Raw genomic sequence first — 23,945 nt, forward strand, 5'->3', positions numbered from 1 at the left:
ATGCAGGCATACAACTTTTATTCTCCTTGAGTTTACTGGTCAGGTAAGTTCATGTTATCTTTGTTACAAAATTTGTCGGAAAGAAAAGCAACTTGGTATGATAAACATTTTTGTGAGTGATCTAAACAAGTAAATTGGATGTGAATGAGATAGAGGTTAACAGGCAATGCTTTTAGGTAGCTTCCTCAAATTGTCTTGGGGAATGTTCTTATGAACTTTTTTTCCTACTTTTTTTCTTCTTTTGTTTTCAGTCCCTATGAGAAAATAGAGAAGAATTTTCAGCAATGCTTTTCAAACTGGTAAATCAGTGAATCATGAGATTAATTGAGTGGAGGCACAATATCTATTTAAAAGGAACAGACTAGAAAATTATGAGACAACATAGAACATAATAAAAATTACATCATAAAACTTTTTTTCAGTTACACATAAATGTCCATATGCTGTTACAAACTGTAGCTTTCACTGTTTTAGTTAAAAAAAAAAAAAAAAACAGAACTTAAGCTTTGACCCGGAGGACAGGATAGATTGAGGGACTGACTGCTCCCCATTCCTGTTTGGACCCAAGAATGCTGACACCAAGGATGAAGGGAAACTTGTTAAACTGGGTTGGTCAAAAAGTTCCTTTGGTTTTTAAGTAAAAATAAGACACACTTTTCACTTTCACCAAGAACTTTACTGAATAACATATTGTTTTGTTCCATAACCTGCTGCCATTTTCCCGGCAACTTCGTAATTCCACCTTTCCCAAACTTTTTATCTTTTTGAGCAAAGAACTGTTACAGGTGCCTTTTACTCTAGGGAACTGAAATTTTTTTTTGCCATTAAGATAATTTTGAAAAGACCAAAATAAATGGAATTCCAAAGGTGCAATGTCTGGTGAACACTGCAGATGAATCAGAACTTCCTAGCCAAGCTGACCAGTTTTTGCCTGGTCATCTAGGAAACACGGAGTTTTACATTACCTTGATGGAAGATTGTGGGCTTTCTGTTGACTAATTTTGGACACTTTTTGTTGATTGCTGCTTTCAGTGGGTCTAATTGGGAGCAGCACTTGGTGGAAATAATTGTTTGGTTTTACGGAAGGAGCTCATAATAGAGGACTCCTTTCCAATCCCACCATCTTCCAACATCAATTCTTTGGATGAAGACTGGCCTCTGGTGAGGTTGGTGGTGGTTCATTTTGCTTTCCCACAATCTCTTCTGTTCCACGTTATTGTACGGTGTCTACTTTTCATTGCCCATCAAGATTTATTTTAAAAATAGAAAGTTTTTGTTATGTTTCAGTAGAATCGCATGTGGAAACATGGTCAAGGTTTTTTCTGCTTCATTTATGTAGAACCCAAATTTATCAAAGCGATTAACACAAACAAGCTGGTGAAAGTGATTTTCAATGCTTGATTTGAATATTTTGAGCATGTCAGCTATCTCTCAAGTGGGATAATGCTGACTGTTCTATTAATGTCTTGACTTGATCAGTATCAACTTCAACTGCTCTACCCAGCTGTGGAGCATCACCCAGTGAGAGATCTCCAGCCTGAAACTTCACGAACCACTTTTGACATGTTTGATCATTCACACCACCTTCTCCATATACTGCACAAGTCTTTTTTTGTGTTTCAGCTGTGTTTTTCTCTCTCTTGAAATAATAAAGCACAACATGCTGAAAATCTTGCCTTTTTCTTCCACCTTCAATATTAAAACAGCTATGCAAAAATGTACTAATTTTGATGAATTTTTAATGCACATAAGTATGACAGGTGTAATAATATAACCTAACAAAATCGTTTCAAATGAAGTTAAAGACAACTGTTACTAGAGCCATCATACAGAAAAAAAAAAAAAAAAAAAATCAAAGAAACCTTTTGGCCAACTCACAGAATCTGATCACCAAAGCATGACAAGCATGACTGAATGGGACTGAAAGGTCCCATCCTCCTTCCTGGGCCCCATCTTCCATCTAGCCTGCAGAGACAAGACATCCTAAAAACTCCACTTCCCTGACCCCACTGCAGCAGAGCACCAGGTGGGAGTCAGCATCCACTCATCATGTGCTGTGGTAGATTCAAGACTGTTTGCATCCCTAACCCTAACTCTACTCCTCCCACTGAGAAAGTGAAAATCACTTATTCTTCGTGTCCGACTCTTTGCGACCCCATGGACTATACACTCCATGGAATTCTCCAGACCAGAATACTGGAGTGGGTAGCCTTTCCCTTCTCCAGGGGATCGACCCAACCCAGAGATGGAATCCCCTCCCTCATTGCAGGCGGATTCTTTACCAGCTATCAGGGAAGACTCCCACTGAGTGGTGGAATCTACTTCCTCTTCCCTGGAATCTGATCTGGCCTTGGATATTTGTTCAATCAAAAGAATGCAGCAGCAATGACCTTCTCAAACTCTGAGTGTAGTTCATAAGAGGCCGTGCAGCTTCCATCGAGGCCACCCTCTTGGAATGCTTGCTCTAGGGCATTTGCCATGTGAGAAATCTGACTGCCCTGGGACAGCCATGCTGTCTGCAACCCAAACATCCTGAAGACCCTGGACGATGAGAAAGTATGTGGACATGCTCATTACAAGCATGAAGAAGCTGTCCTGCAAAGAAATCTTTCAGCTGTAGCTGCTTCCAGCAGAGATCAGAACCACCCAACCAAACCCTCTCCTGACTCACAAAATTATGATCAAAATAAAACGGTTATTTAAGCCACCAAGTTTTGAGGTACTTTGTTACATCACAATACATTAACAGAAATTTTTCTTCTCAAAACTTGCATTTGGAATTGGGTTAAGCAGAGAGACAGGGGCATGCTTTGCTCTTAGGGTGTCTTGAAGTAGATCTCTGATAAACAGGGTACTTTATTTCAGGCCTCCATTCTCACAGGTGTCAGAGTAGGGCAAGTTCTAGGACGGGACACAGGAATCAACAGCCATCGTGCTGAGAGAATCCAAAGGCTAACACTAAGGACTACAGGAGAGCCAGGAAGAGCTTGGGGTACAAAGTCAGAAATGAAGCAAGACAGATAAACTCAGACAGCTAACATTTGCTGGACACTGATTTATGTCAGGAATGCATTAGCACTCTGTGAACATGATTTCATTTGATAGCCACCCCCCCACTACTATTCCAGGTTACTCTGATTACTCACATTTCATAAATGAAGAAATCAAGGCACAAGGAAGTTAAGTAATTTCACAAAGTCCTACAATGGGTAAATGGTAGAGCATGGATTCATCCGGCCCAAAGCTGGTACTCCTGATAGCCAGCCACTCACCAGCATGGCTCCCAAGAGCCAGGGCCAGGTCACTCAAAGGAGGGCAAAAACCAGTTCTTGAAGAATGCAGTTTTCATCCAAGAGGGTCTAGCTCCTGGCCGAGACGAGGAGCTAGGCAAGGTGACCCCAACTGACAGAACAAAGGGTGAATCCCAGGTGATGGACCTGAGTATGAGCCTGCTGGAGAGGTGACTGTCCATCACGAAGCCTGAGCCAGTAGGGCACCCAGGACTGCAGCGCACACCTGCCTCGCGCATCCCCACGATCATCTGCCAGGCTTAGGTGGTGTCAGCCCTGGACAGTCAGCCTCCCATGGTGGAGACCTGCAGACACAGGTGCAGCACCTCCGCTACCAACCTTATGTGTCCTAACCCAGTGGAGCTCATCCGTGGCTCCATTTCTGACTGAAATCCCTCCTGTGGCCTCGCCTGCTTCTGGTGACTTCTCCCTCCTCCTGGCACTCAAACCATGGCTTCCCTCCAGGTTTTCTGGCTAAGCATGCTGTGCCCTGGCCCTGACTCCATGGTCTTCCTATGACTCAGGGCTCTGGCTCCCTGCCCAGGACCCCACCCTCCCTATGTTCTGCTCCTCCCAGCTAAGGCCCCAGAGGAGGAAAGAATGGGAATGTTTACCTCAGAACTGCTAGCTTACTAAGACCCTCCACCCTTACCACTGAACCAACAACTTGGGCCTTCTGATTCTATGAATCCAGCTGCTGACCCAACCACACCTGCAGAACACTGCGGATACACAGTGACCCATAAAGCTGCAAGCAGGGGATCAGCCTGAGTAGCTGGCACTCCATCGGGAAATTGGCTCCTCACTGCAGAACACACCCAGCAGGTCACAACCCACAGCCCTGAAGTATGCCTGTCCTACCCTGTCTCGAGGTTGCGGGTGTTCAAGCAAAAGGAAGAAACATCAGAAACAGGCTTGCTCAACAGACCTGATGCCTAGAGTCCCAAGTCTTTAGCTAACACTTGCTTCCCAAGCTCCAGCACATAAGCTTTAGTTCAGTCCAGTCTACTCCCATTTCTACTCTCACTAGGAGCCCTTCCAGCGTTGTTTCACCTCTTCAGCTTTAGTTCCCTCATCTGTGACATAGGGAATAATGCATGGTAAGCACCTAGGGCAGTATCGGGAACACCGGTGATGAACAGAAACAGCAGCCATTGATTCATGAGAGAATCATCAATAGATGCTTAAGTTAATGAGTGAAAGTTTGATGAAGAACAAGATAGCCATATAATCTTAAAGATGCTGTTGTTGCTGTTTAGTCAACTAAACCATGTCTGACTCTTTTACGACCCTGTGGACTGTAGCCCACCAGGCTCCTCTGTCCATGACATTCTCCAGGCAAAAATAGTGGAGTGGGTTGCCCTTTTCTTCTCCAGGGGATCTTCCTGATTCAGGGATCAAACTCACGTCTCCTGCATTGGCAGACAGATTCTTTACTACTGAGCCACTTAAGCCCAACTTTAAAGTATCTCTACACAAATTATTTATTGCTAAGTCACTTCAGTTGTGTCCGACTCTGTGCGACCCCATAGACGGAAGCCCACCAGGCTCCTCTGTCCCTGGGATTTTCCAGGCAAGAGTACTGGAGTGGGCTGCCATTGCCTTCTCCAAAATATTTATTAAAGGGAAAATAATCAAAGGACACTATCAAGAGAGTGAAAAAACCCACAAATGAGAGTAAATATTTGCAAAGCATACATATGACAAGGAGTTAATATTCAAAATAAAGAACTAAACTTCCACAACTCAACAACAACAAATGCAATTCAAAGCACTCAAATAGACATCTCCAAAGAAGAAATACAAGTGTTCAATAAGTTCATGAGAAGATACTCAACATCACTAATCATTGAGGAAATGCAAGTCAAAATTATAATGAGATACCACTTAAAACCTATTAGGAGAGCTATCGTTAAAAGCAAAACAGAAAAACATGTATGTTGGCCAAGGATGTGGAGAAACTGTAATCCAAGGGCATAGCTGGAAGGAACACGAAATGGTGCTGCCACTGTGGAAAGATGGAAAAGTCACTGTGACAGTTCTTCATAAAGTTAAAAATTGAACTGCCATAGAAATGGCAAATATCCAGCAAATCTACTCCTGCATTTATACTCAAAAGAATTGAAAGCAGGGATTCAGATACTTGTACACCAATGTTCAGAGGCAGGAACAACTGAAGTGTCCATCAATAAATAAAATGGATCAACAAAATATGATATACACATACAATGGAATATTCAGCCATAAAAAGGGATGAAATTCTGATACCTGCTACAGCATGGATATAGTAAACACTATGCTTGGTGGAATAAGGCAGACACTGAAAGACAAATATTTTATGACTCCACTTGCACTAAGTACTCAGAATAGGCAATTTCACAGAGACAGAAAGTAGAACAGAGGTCACCAGGGGCTGCAGAAAGAAGGGGAGTGGGGTGTATTGCTTAATGGTGAGTTTTAGTCTGAGGTAATAAAAACTGTTCTCAAACTAAATGGTGGTGATGGCTGCACAACACTGTTAATATACTGGGTTGTTAAAATGATAAGCTTTATATGTATATTTTACCATCATGTTTTAAACATACAGGGTACTCAGGTCTGAAACAGTATGACGTCCCTTGGAACTCTAAACTGACTGGTGAGGGCTTGCTTGACAGCGCCCCACACTGAGAAGACACATGTGGGACAGAGTCAAAATTGAGCAGAACGGGAGCAACAAAGAAAGAAGAGGTCTAAGTCAGTCTTAACAGGCTCGGCAGTAACATGTGGGGCTTGTAGGCTATGGGGTGCATGGTGCAACTTCTCAATTTTGCAGGTTTGGCCTGAGAGTAGCCACCAACATACATAAATGAATGAGCAGGGCTGTGTTCTAATAAAACCTTATTTATAAAAAAATAGGAGGCTTCTGCCAACCCTTGGTGTAAATAAAAGTGTGGGAGGGGAAGAGGGTCGGCAAGGCATCATATTTTTGAATATTTTATGAAAACAACAAAAGAAGGAGCCCTGTGAGGTTAGGAAAACCATCCTGAACCATACAACTCCTTCTAAAAGTTCCAGGAAACTAATTTCATATAAAAATAAACAGCAGAAAATTACTAAGGTCAAATCTCATTCAAAGTTATTATTTAAAAAAAGAGAAGTATAACATTTCTGTAAGATGAGACCATACCGGAAATACATGCATACCAAACAGCTCTAATTACAATCAACTATTTTCGGTTCAGTTCAGTCGCTCAGTCGTGTCTGACTCTCTGCGACCCCGTGAATCACAGCACGCCAGGCCTCCCTGTCCATCACCAACTCCCGGAGTTCACTCAAACTCATGTCCACAGAGTCGGTGATGCCATCCAGCCATCTCATTCTCTGTCGTCCCCTTCTCCTCCCGCCCCCAACCTTTCCCAGCATCAGAGTCTTTTCCAGTGAGTCAACTCGTCGCATGAGGTGGCCAAAGTATTGCAGTTTCAGCTTCAGCATCAGTCCTTCCGATGAACACCCAGGATTGATCTCCTTTAGAATGGACTGGTTGGATCTCCTTGCAGTACAAGGGACTCTCAAGAGTCTTCTCCAGCACCACAGTTCAAAAGAACCAACTATTTTAAAACCAGCTAAATATTAATAAGAAAATTATACATGACATGAAAGAAACACGGTAAAAGAAATTAGAAAAACTCATACGAGTTTTACTTTACTCAAAGTAACACTTAGAAGTAAAAGGGGAAAAGAGTAAGACTAAATTAGAAGAAACACAAGACCAAATAAATGCAATTTCAAAATGCCTTTAAGAAAACAAGAGGAAAATTTTTAAAGAAATCACAGAAAACAGTAAAATGATTTGAATGAAAATGACAATATGGCAGATTAGCAAAGGAGAATTGATACAGAATATAGAAGTTTCTGAAGCAAGTGAACAAAATATAAACAATCAAGAAAATATATTTTAAAAAAATCAAGGTATACATATCCTGGTATAAAATCAAGAAAATCTGTAAAAACTTCTAGGAATGTTCTCAAATTGAGGAAAAAATATCTAAAACTAAAACAAACAATATCAAGACACATTCTAGTAAATTCACCAGACTTTCAGGAGAGAAAAAATCCTTTATGCATCTAGGGGGGGTGGAAATAAAGCAAGTGGCTTATATGAGAAACAAAAGGAGGATATTGTCAGGTTTTTTAACACCAATGCTTGATGCCAGAAGAAAATAATAGAGTAACTGAGTATCTTAAATCCAAGGGAAATAAAATGTGACTCAAAATACTTTGTATCCAGCAAAACTCATTTTCATATATAAAAAGCACATACTATTATCAACATGCAAGAGCTCAGGGAGGGCCTTCTGGAAAATGGCAGATATGAGCCCAAACCTTGAGTTAGAATTTGGGTCCTGGAAGAAGAGGTATAGCATAAGCAGACGGCATAGTATAAACAACAGCAGAGATGGGGAAACAAAGAATATTTTCAAGGATTGTTCTTTCTTTCACTAACTTACTCATCCTTCAAGTCTAAGCATTACTTTCTCAGAGAACCTTTCCTGATCCTACCAGATTAGGTAGGTCAGGTTCTCTGTTATGTGCTCTGCTCTCTTAGCTCATTCTTGTTTCTAATTTGAACCACTGTTATAACAAAATAATGAATTGTGAAACTGGTTATTTATCATCTTCTCCTCTAGAACATAAAGCTTTCTGAAGGCAGGGGCTCAGGATGACAGAGTCACATCATAACCTCACTGCCCAGCCCGAAGCCTTGCATCATAGTCACTCAAAAATATGCTGAGTTAATGAATGGGTGGATCCACTTAGCTGGAATGGAGGGTTGTACACAAGACTACAAAAACTGGAAATTTTACTGGGAACCAGATTGTGAATGACCTAGAAAGCTAGGGTTAAATGCTTGGATTTTTATTCTTCTTGCTTTTTAAAAACAGTGATGATTTAGCAAAGAATATACTGGAGGATTAATTCTCTCATCTCTTACTAGGGTATAATCTCATGAGAGCTGGTGTGCACATACAATGACTGATTAGGAAAACAATACCCATTATTTTATAAACAAGCCTTGAATAAATGGCAAGTTCTCTGAGGTGGTAGTGAGTACCTTTTAAGCAAAAAGAGGCAAGGCAATTATTCAGTTCAGTTCAGTCGCTCAGTCGTGTCTGACTCTTTGCAACCCCATGAATCACAGCACACCAGGCCTCCCTGTCCATCACCAACTCCTGGAGTTCACTCAAACTCATGTTAATTGAGTTGGTGATGCCATCCAGCCATCTCATTCTCTGTCGTCCCCATCTCCTCCCGCCCCCAATCCTTCCCAGCATTAGAGTCTTATTGGGTTGGCCAAAAAGCTTGTTCCATAATGTCTTATGGAAAACCCTGAATGAACTTTTTGGCTAAACCAATATTTGGCTAAACCTCTATCTGTGAGTCAACTTCATCTTTCAAGGGCTCAGTAGTACTTTCTTAAAAGATCAACTTCCCTCAGTGCTGTGACTCCCAGAGTGACTGAATTGGGTGTCAGTCTCTATATGTTTTGGGACATAATTTAATTATGGACTATACCTTTAATAACTTTCAGAGGCCAAGGACAACATGCAAATAAGCACAAACTTTTTTTCCTTTTAAAGGATAAAACAGCCACAAAGTAAAAAACTGAAGCCATACAGAAGGATATAAAGTGAAAAGCAAGTTTCACAGACTCCCAGCTCTCCTTCCCAGATGATCCTGGTTAAGTTTCTTGTGCAAATTTTTATTTCTAAAATTGATTATTAATGCAACAGGAATATTACACAGTCCATATTTCTTATCAAGGTTCAATCTTCTAGATCCTGTTTGACTTAATCAGAGGCTAAATTTGGGTCCCAAATAAAGAAACTTAAAATTTTCTTGAAATCCAACACAAAACTTAGATCTAAATAGACTCAACTTATGAAAAAAACAAAATTAATACATATGTATTAGTTTTTAAGTCAGATTTCATTTTATTTCTTACTACCCATGGTAAAATAAACTCTTCTAAGATTTTTTAAAATAGTGTAAGTTGGTAGTCACCTGGAAACCATTGAAAAAGTATCAAATGCACTCAAGATCAAAATGAAACAAGGATATAAGCACCTGTATGCCTTGACAAATCAACAGCTCCTGGTAAAATTCCTGATACTCAAGAGAGATTTAAAAATAAATGTCCTGTTAATTTCAATGTTGCCTGTAAGCAGATCTCAACTGATCCTTAGATGATAACGTTAAGGTAAACATAACTGCCTACTGGGGGGGGGGCTGAAACAACCTGGGGCTTGTAAGAGGTGGGAGGTAATCCAATTAACAGAAGCACTGAAAATATGTGATCTTACAACAAAATGAGTACCAATTTGAAAAATGTCTATGGTCATTTTCTTCTCCAAAGAGAGAGCAGAGTGAATACGGGGAATTAATTTTTAGCAATACTCCCAGGATCTAAGGCAACCATATGTCTGGGGCTACTAAACTCTCCATAGCCTGAATATTAACAAGTTCCTTGCATGGTAATTATTCTAATATTTTAAATTAAAAAACCAGCCTCTAGTTCTTCATCAGAGAAGGCAATGGCAAGCCACTCCAGTACTCTTGTCTAGAAAATCCCATGGATGGAGGAGCCTGGTAGGCTGCAGTCTGTGGGGTCGCTAAGGGTCGGACATGACTGAGCGACTTCACTTTCACACATTGGAGAAGGAAATGGCAGCCCGCTCCGGTGTTCTTGCCTGGAGAATCCCAGGGATGGGGGAGCCTGGTGGGCTTCCATCTATGGGGTCACACAGATTCAGATACGACTGAAGTGACTTAGCAGCAGCAGCAGCAGTTCTTCATACTTCATCCACAAAAAGAGCTACGTAATTGTGCCCTATTTAGGGTTTCTTTTGTTTGGGGGGAAGGGGTGCCACAGCTTGCAGCACATGGGATCTTAGTCCTTACGACAGATGAAACCGACACCCCTGCAATGAAAGCACTGAATCTTAACCACTGGACTGCCAGAGAACTGCCCTTTTTAAAAGATGCAAACCATTTGCGCCCTGTGCAAATGAAGCTCACCTGGCTGCGACAGGCGCACAGAAAACTGAAGGTGTTCAGAAAGGCAGGTGACACGTGGTCATTCAGTCTGCTGTTGCTAAGTTGTTTCAGTCGTGCCCGACTCTGTGCGACCCCATAGACAGCAGCCCACCAGGCTCCTCTGTCCCTGGGATTCTCCAGGCAAGAATACCGGAGTGCCTCTTTTCAACTGCAGTAAGCTAGTGTCCTAAAAATGAAGACTAACTAGTGAAACCGCTAAACAAAGCCCATGCCAGTAGAGGAAAGGGGCCTTTAGACCTGATGAAGAGTTGTCCAGGCCGTTCTTTTATTTAGTTATTTTAAAAATATTTATTTGGACATGGTATCTTCGATCTTCATTGTAGCATGCAGGAATCTTTTTTTTTTTTTTTTTGAGTTGCAGCATGTGGGACCTAGTTCCCTGACCAGGGATAGAACCTGGGTCCCGTACATTGGGAATGTGAAGTCTTAAGCCACTGGACCGCCAAGTTCCTAGGCCAATCTCTTCTTACGTCTATTGTTCTTAAGAAAAAGATTCCTCTAAGGTGAGCCAAGCTCAGTGGCTCATTTTAACTTACAGCAACTATTTGCTGCTTCACGAGTTTTCAGCCATCTAACAGGATTCTCCTAAGTCAGCTCTCATTCCAGCAGTGCTCTGCATCCCTGCCTGGGAAGCTCCAAGGGAAGCAGATGAAATCAATTAGGATACAGCCCATCAAAGCCAAGGCAAGTATTTTACCAGCTGTGTACAGAGACCTTCCCACAACCATGGCAAAGGCCACAGAAGAAATATTTTTACCACTGAGAGTTCCACAGTCATTGTCTTTTTTGACTCACTCCTCTCTTCAGCTCTCTGCCCTGACAATCTCAGCCAGTTCACCATGTTTGTTCTCCCAGAGGCACAAGGATTTCTTTTAAGATTATTTTTGTGGTTTACCCAACTAACCGGGAAATCAGGCCTGTTGGGATAGAAGGTAAAATCAAATAAACAATCCTCTGAATGCCTGGGAAACGGCTGCTGGGCCTTCAACTTCAGGAGACACTAGGGCCAGCTGTGTTCTTCTACGCGGGGTCCTCCTCGTCCATCGCCACGTCGTCGCTGGTATTCTGCTGCTGCTCAGCCTCTGGCCCTGCAGGGAGGATGCTTGTGACGGTGTGGAGCAGAGCTTCGATCTGCTCCTCTGTCAGCCGTTCCTCACTCTCCTCCACCATCTGCAGAAAGAAATAAAACCCTCCAGGACCTACAAGGAGCCTCACAGCTTGGGCCCACCCCAATCCTCCCCTCCCCATGTTGTTCCTGGTCTCAGCCCAACCCCTCAGCACAGAGCTCAGGGTCTGGCTCCTGAGCTGCCCTGGGTCTCCAGGCCCTTTCCGCCATCACTCCCCAGGAGTTATGCTCAAATTGAGTCTGCTCAAATTCCAGGGTAAGCCGATGTGGCTGCTCCACACGAGTCAGTGAAAAATGCAAGTTGCAGGTTAGCAGATTTTCTTAAAGAAAAAGCAAACCCTAACAGTTCTCTACCCATCCACATACACATGAAAATACGCTACATATTCAAAGCAAACGCACCTGAGTAAAATGGCATTTTATACACACTTTGGTGTATCACCACAGCACATCTGTTAACTTATGTGCTGTATCAGCAGCTCAGTTGATGACTGTCCACTATGTGCCAAATGGTTTGTTTACTTTTTCTAATCCTTACTACTATCCCCACTGACAACAGCTCCTGGGCCTGGCACTGCGTCTTGCACTTCACACCCATTTTCTCTTTTAAACCTCATGACAAGCTCAGCAAAGGGCAGATCTAGAATCCCAAGCCAGACCTGTCCATCTCTGACTCCTACAATCTAACACATGCCATGGGTCATGGTCATCTCCTGGGGATGCAGAACAGGAGACTGGGGAGTGACGGCTGGGAAACAATCTCCCACCACCCCATCAAAGATCCATTTATAGCCCAGTTTCTGAAATGGTCCTGGACATCTGAACGCACAGATGAGATTGACACTTTCAAGCCTAGTCTCTAATCCTCAGTGTTAACAAACACAAACACAATGTCATCAACCATCTTGTAAAAGCATCATGCAAGCAGTCCAGTTACTTAACCACGCTCACTTGCAGGCATTAACCATCTGTCAAAACAGCCTTCTCAACTAAAGGTGTCCAGGGTCCTGTCCTATGGCATTTCCCAGTAACAGTCTCTGAAATCTGGCAACTAAGACCAAAAGGAGTTCCAGAAAGAAATCCTGGCAGATTTACGTACAGTATGATGACAAGCTAGGCTTACAATCCTCAAAAAGACTTCAGTCTGACTGCCTAGCTGCACAAACAGTGCAGAAGTTAAAGAAGCCAGGTGACATGCCCAAAGTTCTAGCTAACCACTAGCCTTTTCATTCACCTCAGTTGTGGAAAAATGTTTCCACAACTAGAGAGTAACACTGGGTGTTCTAGAATAAAGATTCAGAGTGAGAAAAAAAAAAAGATCCAGAGTGAACCAATGGAGCTACTTACCATTATGCTGCGAAGTAAAACAACCACACTTTATAAAGATTCAAAGGCTCCATATAAATTTTCTACTGAAAAAGAAAAAATCCTCAAAAGCCCACTTTTAAAATCAGCCATGTAAATTACAGTCTGTAAAAGGAAATATTCTAACATGCACTGCCTCCAAAGAATGAAGGGGAAGGAAGGAGAGATATACCTGATTGGATCATTTAATCTTGAGGGAAAAATGATCTCTATTAGGGAGAACAATGTCTCCCAGCTTATGAATCACTGGCACACATAGTTGCTGATGAACTGTTTCCTGCCTCAGGTGAGGAATGTGAAAGAGACTGTTGTGAGACCAGTGACAACCTCCCATCATCAGCGCTCCTCCTCACAATCACTGCACCAGAGCCTCTCAAGGCTGCTGCACGTAAAGCGAGGACAATCAACAGACAAGCACAGGAGGCTCAGCACCACAAGGAAACCTGATCTCACAGCAAGCAGGGCAAGGTCTCTCCAGACTTTGAATCCCAGCTCCTTCTAGAACTCCATGGCCTCCAGTAGGAGGTTTGCATCAACTTCTCTCTTGGAGACACTGGATGGCACACCAGAGTCCACTGATTTGAAACAGTTTGGTTTTATGAGCTCTGAGGGGTCTTTTTAGAAAACCAAACAGGGAGGATTTCCACAGGCCACCTTCCTGCATCCAGCCTCTGGGTCTGACAGATCTGGTTTCAGCTAGGTGTGTTCTTGGCAACAGGGCTGACAAGCTTTACTAACTTCTGGCCAAATTTGCCAACAGCAGATGCTTTTATTAGCAAACAACTCTCAGGAACAATTATAGTCAGGAAATTTTCTTTCCCAGTCACAGAAGAAAATATGAGCTGTATTAAGCAAAATGAAATATACACAAAAAAGAAACTTGCAGAAACTAAAAACTTACTAACCCCTCTTGGATCGCTAGAGTCAAAAATAATAACACTACTCTTCAACTTTTCTCTCCAACACAGAAGTAACAGAGCTCAAATAAAGAAACGCAAAGCAGTGTCTCAACATTCCAAAATATCAAAGGGTTCAAGTTGTTCAGAATATACGGGCAAATGAAACTTAAAAAAAAAAAAGTATTTGAGGGGAGTCAACATAAACGATAAATTTTTTATCATACGTGAAGATATTAGTTACCAGGGGCTGTCAGACTGGGCTGCTGTACTCCAAAAATGTTTCTCACTCTAAGATGCCAAGCCTAACCTCCTACTCTGCTCAAAACAACTAAAAATCTAATAACAACAGGCACTTCTAGCTATTTGACCCAGACAGTTCACTTTACCTCTATAAATTTCCATTTTCTCTAAAGTAAAATGAAAGTAATGACTATAATAAGGACCAAAAAAGGACATACATTTCATTGTTTCACAAGGCAGGAAACTCTATGATTCAAGCCTTTTTATAATCACTAAATTACAACAGGCACTGAAGGCAGCGCCGATTAGGACCGTGGCCTGTGAGGTCCGGGAGTTCCCAGTTCTGTCGTTAGGCCAGAGCTCACAAGCGGTCCCAAGTGAAGACACAAAAGGGCAGGGCAGAAGTCTCAGAGCTGGTGGCCTCCCCATTTCCTCACAGACAGCAGGCAGTCAGCTGTGGATCTGAGGATCACAACAAACCATTGGCTGAAGGATTAACCAGGATAACCAAAAAATAGAAGCTTTCAACCTCCAACACTGAATCCTGACAGATGCTGGATGCTGGGATTACTTCTGGACCTAGGGAAAACACACGGCTGTAAAGCTAACATGGGGAAATACTCAAGTTCTCTGCACCTTCCCATCTAGGGAAAACCTCATTTCTTATCCCTTTCTGGTGAGAAGAGACATTGCTACACACCTTGGTAAATGATTTGCTACCCTTTATGGCCAGATCCCTGGCTGGGAAAAATCTGGCCAAAAAATGCTGGGAAACAACATAGACAGCTTTTAACAAGGTCTGTCTACCTGCGGAAAGGAGGAGAAGAGGATAAACACAGTCTGAGGAGACGTCAGAGACCTTTCTCCTCACCATGCAGCAGCACAGGGCTTAGCGGAAGAACAGGCCTTCTGAATCAGACAGACCACTCGGGCACTCACTAGCCGAGACTACGGTGAGGGCATTAAAGGTGATACACACAAAGCTTCTGGCACTGAGTCTGGCACAGAGCAGGCCATCTTAATAGCAGCTAATCCTACCAAGTACTGAGAGCCTTCTGCAGGCTCCAGGATGAGGTCACGTTAATCCTCCTCATCTCTTCTCTCCATCTGTCATTAAGCCATGAATAACATATGTTGCTGATTAAAGCTGGAGAAGACATGACATGTGATCTTTAACCCAGAGGGATGGGGATTATTTTCTTGCTGTTTTGTTTTTTCTCTTTTCTAAGCTGAATTTCCAATACAGTCGAATGCATCAGAATAACTGAGGGTATTAAAAAAAAAAAGTATCTCTATTTAGCCTGAAGACCAGTTCCCCCTAAAAGGCACCCTTTAAATTAGAAGGAATTCTTCTAATTTAATTTTGGGCGCATTTTAAAGGGTAGAAACAAAATGCTGAGAGGACAATAAAACTTTCAGTCAAAAAGTAAATATTCCAGGACTCTCTTAAAAAGGGTTTGATTTTGTTCTTTTTAAGCAACTCTTAAATATCAGAGGTATTTTCCGTCATTTTCTTCCACATTTTTCTAAAGGAAATTTGACAAAGAGCTAAATACTTCTAAAAGTGACTTTGAAAATTGCTTTATTTTCATTTTATTAATTCTCCAGCCAAAGTTTTTTACTCGCAATTGAATGGCCTGCCTAATATTTAAGAGCTTAACAGAAATCCTGGGCCACTTCACAGTCTCCTCATATCACCTCTGCCGCCGTGTGTGTGTGTGTGTGTGTGTGTGTGTGTGTGTGTGTGTGTGTGTGTGTGTGTGTGTGTGTGTGTGTGTGTGTGTGTGTGTGTGTGTGTGTGTGTGTGTGTGTGTGTGTGTGTGTGTGTGTGTGTGTGTGTGTGTCTGTGTCTGTGTGTGTCTGTGTGTGTGTGTCTGTGTGTGTGTGTGTGTGTGTCTGTGTGTGTGTGTGTGTGTGTCTGTGTGTGTGTCTGTGTGTGTCTGTGTGTGTGTGTGTGTGTGTGTGTGTCTGTGTGTGTGTGTGTGTGTCTGTGTGTGTGTGTGTGTGTGTGTGTGTGTGTGTGCTCAGTCACTCAGCGGCGTCTGATTCTTTGTGACCCGATGGACTGTAGCCTGCCAGGCTCCTCTTTCCATGGGATTTTTCAGGCAAGAATATTGGAGTGGGCTGCCATTTCCTCCTTCAGGGTATCTTCCCGACCCAGGGATTGAACCCACATCTCTTGTGTCTCCTGCACTGGCAGGCAGCTTCTTTACCACTGAGCCACCTGGGAAGCCCTACTCTGGCTTCCCCAATCCAAAAACTTAACGCTGTGCTTGCAGTTTAGACTCTGTAAGTATTGAGGTTCCACTGAATGTGTGGTTTTACAAAGCAAACTATGATTGTGGGATGGAAGACGGGTGGGCAGTGGCTGGACTGGAGGTAGGAAAACAGTGAGAAGACAACTGTAAGAGCTGAGCAGAGAAATAACGACAGCAATCACTGCAGCAGAGCAAGGGCGAAGAAAGAGCAAGAGGCGGGAGAAGGAAGAGAAGCAGGGACTGACTGACTAGGAGCTAAAGGGAAACGAGTGACTCCCAGGCATCCAGCCTGGGACACTGGGCCAGGAGGTGAGAGGTGAGCCTGCGGGAAAGCGCACACATGCTCCATTCACCGAGAGAAGAAATACAGGAAGAGGAGGTCAAAAGTGTGTGGCGGGGGGAGGCAACGGGGAGGAGAAACTCCACCAGAGCCACACTGAATCTAACCCTACAAGAGAAGTGATGGCCGGAACGGTGTAGGACATGGAGGAGACAAACAGTGGCCAAGTCAGACCCCAAATCCTACAGAAGGAATGACGTTTCTCCAGTCTTTCCTTTTCCCTAAGTCCATAGTAACTAGGATCAAATTGCTGAGGTTTCCTTTCACTTATAAAATGGATGGTCTAGCAGTCTTTTCAAGTAATGACAGTTTCTGGCTTGTCTGAGGTCAGCCTTTAGAACCCATTTTACATCTCAGGCGCAGAAACTAACCCGTCCAAGTTCAACCCTCCTTCACTCACCAGCTGGATCTCAACAGCAGTCACAGGCCTGTGATTCAGCAGCTGAAGCTTTTCAGCTCTGTCAAAAGAAAAGTACAGAGCCTTCAAAACTCTTACACTCCTAAGGATTTTGAGTCTTCACCAAGCAGTTTAGAGACACTTTGTCAGATAACACATGGAAGAACAACTTGGAACATGGCCCTCAGTTTCTTCAACTGTAAAGTGAAAGAATGAGAATAGGAGAGTCCTGGATCCGTGACTCTTACTCAAGGGCACAAACATGGATTAGAATCCTAAAGGGTCCAGAAGCTTGGGTTATAAGAAATGTAACATAGACAGTACAGCTGCAGTTATAATACACTGTATTTGGGAAATCTTAATTCAAATTATAGAAAGTAAAGATTAAAAAAATCATCTTGGTTGTTCATCACTTACAAATGGGTGAAAACTCCTTTTTGAGGTTAAGACTAAATGTTACTCAGACTTGACCTGTTATCTTAGTAAACAACACCAAAGACTCCAAGGAGACAGGAGGTAATTCAGGGTAGTATAGGACAAAGTTTTCTGCCCTCAAAGCGCTTATAATCCAGTTGGGAAAAGAAGACAAATAAAAGCAAATTTTAAAAAAGGATTCACAATGAAGACACCCAGTTATCTGCCACAAGACAAAATAGAGCTCATTGCTGTAGGGGTGGCTGAAATGTATGTGCTCTCAAAAATGACAGAACCTGTGGGATGCAGGCTCAAGAGGGAGGGGCATATGTATACCTATGGCTGATCCACGCTGCTGTGCTGCAGAAACCAACACAACAGTGTAAGTATCTGTCAACTAAAAATAAATAATTTTTTTTTTAAAAAGGTCAGTTCAGTTCAGTTCAGTTCAGTCGCTCAGTCGTGTCCGACTCTCCGCGACCCCATGAATCACAGCACGCCAGGCCTCCCTGTCCATCACCAACTCCCGGAGTACACTCAAACTCATGTCCACAGAGTCAGTGATGCCATCCAGCCATCTCATTCTCCGTCGTCCCCTTCTCCTCCCGCCCCCAACCTTTCCCAGCATCAGAGTCTTTTCCAGTGAGTCAACTCGTCGCATGAGGTGGCCAAAGTATTGGAGTTTCAGCTTTAGCATCAGTCCCTCCAATGAACACCCAGGATTGATCTCCTTTAGAATGGACTGGTTGGATCTCCTTGCAGTATAAGGGACTCTCAAGAGTCTTCTCCAACACCACAGTTCAAAAGCATCGATTCTTCGGCGATCAGCCTTCTTCACAGTCCAACTCTCACATCCATACATGACCACGGGAAAAACCATTGCCTTGACTAGACGGACCTTGGTTGGCAAAGTAATGTCTCTGCTTTTTAATATACTATCAAGGTTGGTCATAACTTTCCTTCCAAGGAGTAAGCGTCTTTTAATTTCATGGCTGCAATCAGCATCTGCAGTGATTTTGGAGCCCAAAAAAAAGGACTTGTAAAAAAGTGACTTCAATGATTGCCACCCCTGTGCAGGTGACAATTTCTACATTTTTCTCTCTGACCCTGGAGCTCTACAGCTTCCTCTTTTGAATTCAATTCAATAAACATATTCTGGAATAAAGTGATGAAGCCACAATTTCCAGAGCCAGGTGTCTGGGGAAGCAGTAGTTACCCAGTTCTCCCTAAGCCTTGGTTTCATCACCTGTCAAACAGGAATGACTACAGTACTTACCTGTCTCATGAGGAGGTTACAAGGGACAAGAATTTTACCATTTAGAGCGAGAGTGGCAACCACTTATTGATTACTTTCTATATGGCAAGTACATTTAACCCTCAGACTTGAAGCTGAGACGGTAAATAAATAATTTGTCCATGGCTGCACAGCTAGTAAATGGCAAAGCTGAGATTCTGCTATCCAAGCTTATGTCCTGGACCATCTGCTTCTAAAAGTATTCAGTGTTCATAAAGACGACTCACACAGTCATTTCCCCATAAACGGCAGTCAGGATTAAGGCAGTGCAGTCAAGTTCTAACCCTCATAAGCCCCGAGACAGGCATTCTAGCTTTGAAGGAGGGCATGGCAGCCCACTCCAGTATTCTTGTCTGGAGAATCCCATGGACAGAGGATCCTGGCGGGCTACAGTCCCTGGTATCGCAAGAGTCGGATATGACAATGCTCTTTCTTTTTCAGAGAGGAGAAGACTCTTGCACTGGGCCCTTAAGGATTTTCTAGGCGAAAAGGATGAGAGGAATGGACAGTCAGGGCACGAACAGCACATATAAACATCCAGGAGAACAAACATTCATGGAGTTTTGGGAAATGGCTGCAAGAGAGGCTGTGGGACTCAGGTTGAAAGAGTCAACTGGGACAAGACCACAAAGGGCCTGCACTACCAAGATGTTACTCTAGAGACACTGGAGAGCAACCGAGGAAAGGAGGGGACTTGCTGGGTCTGGAAAGCCTGGAAAAATGGAGGCAGAGACACTGTACATAATACTCCCGGATGAGAGAAAACAAAGCTGTGTACTTAGGTGGTGGCGGCAGCAACAGCAGGGATGGCAATGAGAGTCTTGACCTGCTCTGGTCACCCTCAGGTACAGTCAACAGGCCTTGACGACTGCCTAGGCTGGGGATTTGGGGAGTGAAAGAAAGGGGAGAGCTAAGGTTTACTGTCAGGTATTTAGCCTGTTTGGAAATACTGTATTAACTGAAATCTGAATTTGAGTTTGTGGTACTTTTGGAGCCACAATGAAGAACTCACCCAACAGTTTCTCTAGTCTTAGTTCTAGTTTCGGAGAAGGCAATGGCAAGCCACTATTGCCTAGAAAATCCCATGGATGGAGGAGCCTGGTAGGCTGCAGTCCGTGGGGTCGCTAAGGGTCGGACACGACTGAGCGACTTCACTTTCACTTTTCACTTTCACACATTGGAGAAGGAAATGGCAACCCACTCCAGTGTTCTTGCCTGGAGAATCCCAGGGACGGGGGAGCCTGGTGGGCTTCTGTCTATGGGGTCACACAGAGTCGGACACAACTGAAGTGACGCAGCAGCAGCAGCACTTCTAGTTTGGTCTAGAACTAGAGAAAAAGATCAGAGCTGGCTTTATTATGAAAGAGTATGTGAAACCAGGAGAGTAGATATCACAGTCCAGAGGATATCACAGTCCAGCTGCAGAGGAAATGAAGACCCACGGCAGACCCCGTAAAGCACCTCTACTCACGGGGCTGGGAGAGAAGGCCGCAAAGGAAAAAGGAAAAGTTCAGGACAAAGGGTGTTATCAACAATGTCAAATGCTGAAGAGAGGAAAGTAGGCTGATGGTACAGAAGTCACTGGATTTGCCAAAAAGGAGGGCACTGGTGGCCTGGTCAGGCAGTTCAGTGGAACAATAGCTAAGGTGACAACTGTACTGTGAGGACTGGGAAGTAACCATGGAGGAAATTCCTTTTTCTTTGTAAAGCAATTACCATCACTTTATTCAAATCTTCCAAATAGTCTTTGGTCTACACTTGTAGTATAAAAAGCCCACAAGATTGATGCACCACAGTACAGCTAGAGACAAACAGCACAAGTTCCACAACAGCCAAATAAAACATGTAGAAAGCACAAAATTTAGGTAAACTGAAATTATAAGATAAAGCAAAATCCAATTTTGGAAAACAAAAATTAAAAGATTAAGGACCCCAAAATATTCTTGGCCCTAATGAGCTTTCACTGGACTCAAGTCATTTTGGAGGGAGGCATTCACAATATGACCCCATTAACCCAGCTTAGGAATTCTTGGGAGCCATGAGTGGCCACACCAGGCACTCTGACAATAAATGGTAACCAGTTTGTGGTTTGAAAACTCTAAAATTTTGGCTCTAAATTAATATTGCTCTAAAGTCACCAGGCCTTTGAAAGGCATTCTCCTTGTTGTCCTCATATTTTGAACTGTTTTCAGAATGGTTTATGTTGACATGCTTTGATATCAGACAAAGCTCAGTTTTTCTGGCACCAAAGCAAATCTGGGTTTGGTTCATGTATATGGAGACGGTCTCTGAAGAGGGTCTAAAGGCACTCTCCACTTCTGTCTAAGGAGATCCAAAGCAGAAGTAGTGGAGTCGGTGCTCAGGGCACAGAGCACGTCTCAGAGTATCCTTGTGAAAGACTAAGTAAAAGATGACAAAGGGAACTTCCCTGACAGTCCAGTGGTTAAAAATCTGCCCAGTCAATGAGGGGTACACAGGTTTGAGCTGTGGTCTAGAGAGATTCTACATGATGCAGGGCAACTAAGCCCGTGCTCTGTGAAATGAGAAGCCCAAGCACCTAGAGAGGAGCCCCCACTCACCACAACTAGAGACAGCCCATGAAGCAATGAAGACCCAGTGCAGCCAGAAATAAATAAATTTTAAGAAATGACAAGCAGAAGTACAAGGAGAGAAGGAAATGGGTCTGACTGCTTTCTGTCCTGCACCATAGTCAATGGAGACTGCTGGGAGGGAACATTAGATTAGGGTCAAGGGTGGGATTAGGGCAAAGGGTGGAAAGGAAAGGGCAGACAACGCATGTGTTTCATTCATAACAAGTAATATAAATAAATATAAATCAAAGACTTACAGGAGATGAAAGATTAATCAGAATAATTTGATGACTTTAATTAGAAGATCAAAGTCCTGTGCAAACGTAATGTCATGTTTTATTACTAAAAACAAAGACCAGTACGGTACAGTATTACTCCAGTATGGTACAGTATAACTCCAAAGGAACTAAAGGAAGATCCTGAGGGCTGCTTCAGCCACATTCATTTTATGAACAGGTACCTGGTACATCCCTCACATCAACCTTCAGGGAGGTACTGCCACCACAACATATACGATTCCTTATTAAGTTTAAAAAGTGACTTAATGTTTGGGCACCAAAAAGATACCCCAACAACATGTGTCTAAACCGCAACTGCAGGTTAACGTGATTAAAGAAGTTATATTATAAGAAGCTATGTGATGTTTTTGCTGGCACAGAGGTGGCCTTGGTTCCTCACCAGATGGTGGAACCACCCTCTGAGCCACCCATGGAAAAACTTCCCTTCTGCTGAATTACAAGGACTCAGGTTCCCTTCAGGACTGCAAGCTGAGCAGCACGGGGAGGACTCTGGCAGTGGAGGAGGAACACTGCCAGCAATAGCCTCAGTATCACATCTGGCCCCCAAATGATACCCTCCTCTCACCGGCACTAAGCCACGGGGACTGTGGACCCTAAAGGGCCAACAGTCACACACTAGGCCACAGGCAGATCCACGAGGAGCCAGGATAAGCAGCGGGCACAGCGGGGACGGTGGCAGCCCCTGGTGCATAAAGGCACGTCAGGCAGTCAGACCAACCAAGCAAGTCCCTGCTCTGCACCCCAGGAGCTGAGCCCAACTGAAGTTAAGTCACAGGACCACACGAACTGCAGTCACCATTTCTGGGGATGGGGGTTCCAAACATTCCCCCTGATTTCAGAGGCTCATTTTTATCGTCTCTACTTTCTCTCCCTCATTTAATTCACTGCACTTTAGCTCCTGCCCCAAATGATCACCAAAACCGTTCTCATTTAAGGGCCCAGAGAGCTCCACACTGATCACTCTAGAGGGCTTCTCTGCCCTGCCCTTCCCTGTCTCCGTGGCAGCCAACACTGCCACTTAAACACTCCCTCCTTAAAACTATCCACCCTTGCAGCTTCCACACACCACTCTTCCCCGATTCACCTATCTTTCCATTCCCTCATTTCCTTCCAGGTTTCCTCTTCCGCTTGCCTCTGTGGCATTCCTGTGGTGCCGTCTTTCATCCTTACTGAGTTCTTCATCCAAACCTCACAATCTCATCTGCTGTTAAGGTTAGAACCAAGAAATTCATGTCTTCATGCAGTGAGAGCTGATCTCCAGACCTCTGGAACCAACTGCCACCTACACACCCCAGACATACCTCAAACTCAACCTATCCCAAAGCAATCTGACCACCTTTCCCAACAAACCAGTTCTTCTCTCCATACTTCTCATCTTGGTGAAGAGCCAAACACACAGGCCAGAATCAACCACGACTCTTCCCTCTCACCCACTGCCCATAAGACATGAAGAATTACTGATTCTATTTCTTTCAAGGCATCTGTCCCCAGCCCAGATCACCATTTCTACAAGTCACTTCAATTCTTCTTGGCTAAAGGGCAAAGGTCTCTGTCCTCAAGCATCTGCCACTTTTTCAGTCTATCTTCATTCTTAAAAATAAAGTACCTTTTAAAAGAGAAAAATCTTTTTTAAAAGATAAAATCTGGTCATCTCATTATCCTGTTTCTAATCTTCCCACTGTCTGCACAGTTTTTAAACTTTTTTAGTTCAACCTTCAGAACCCACTGAAATCTGCTGTTTGTCAGTCTCTCTAGGTTCAAATGCCTTCATGTCCCCTAAGCACTCATATTCCAATTAAATGAAACTGCAAACATTACACAGGAACTACTTCCTGATTCCAGGCCCTAGCATATCATGTTCCCTCTGCTTAGAAAGCATGTGCTCACTTATATCTGGCTATTACCTTATATGAACACCCAGTGTCACCTCCCACAGGCAAAATGATACACTCAAATTCTGACACTTCAGTGTCTCTGCTATGTCCCAACTGCCACAGCACTTACATTGTAGCTATTCATCTTTGAACAGCTAATGACTAAGACAAACCTGGCATGAGATAAATAGGAGTTGAAAAACAAAGAGCTAGAGTAGCACTGACTTGCAGGAGACGTTTCAGAGAGAGACAACTGTTGGGACAGTGGGGAGACAAGGGGAGAGATTCCAGGCTCTCTAAGCAGAGTAACCACAATCCAGATGCTAGTGAAACCTGCACCCATCTATCTACTCTGAGCTTTGCTGCCTCCAGATAACTCTTGGACTTTGACACCCAGAGTCAAATAAAACATGGTTCCTATCAAACACTCAAGAACTTTAGCAGTGGAGGTTTTCAAGCA

General features: G+C 43.4%; 1 protein-coding gene across 2 annotated transcripts in view; it reads right to left on the minus strand.

Moving 5' to 3' along the window:
- Positions 1-480: 480 nt before the first annotated feature.
- The window catches only part of CRCP (CGRP receptor component), a 47,374-nt gene continuing 23,909 nt past the window's right edge, over positions 481-23,945 (minus strand). Inside the window, exons 5-7 of one of the 2 annotated variants that reach the window (XR_016036634.1) lie at positions 17,017-17,074; positions 10,527-11,558; positions 481-10,021 (exon numbers count right to left, since the gene is read on the minus strand). Coding sequence is in view for 1 of the 2 variants with exons in the window: in XM_055409966.2 (XP_055265941.2) it covers positions 11,409-11,558; positions 17,017-17,074 (208 nt within the window). In the remaining variant the exon portion in view is untranslated. Of the gene's footprint in view, positions 11,559-17,016; positions 17,075-23,945 lie in introns of both variants that reach the window. The other variant, XM_055409966.2, reaches the window with a different exon arrangement.

The sequence above is a fragment of the Moschus berezovskii genome, chromosome 27 (genome assembly GCF_049115385.1).
Source record: "Moschus berezovskii isolate FMDL1 chromosome 27, NW_MosBer_1.0, whole genome shotgun sequence".
NCBI classification, from domain to species: domain Eukaryota; kingdom Metazoa; phylum Chordata; class Mammalia; order Artiodactyla; family Moschidae; genus Moschus; species Moschus berezovskii.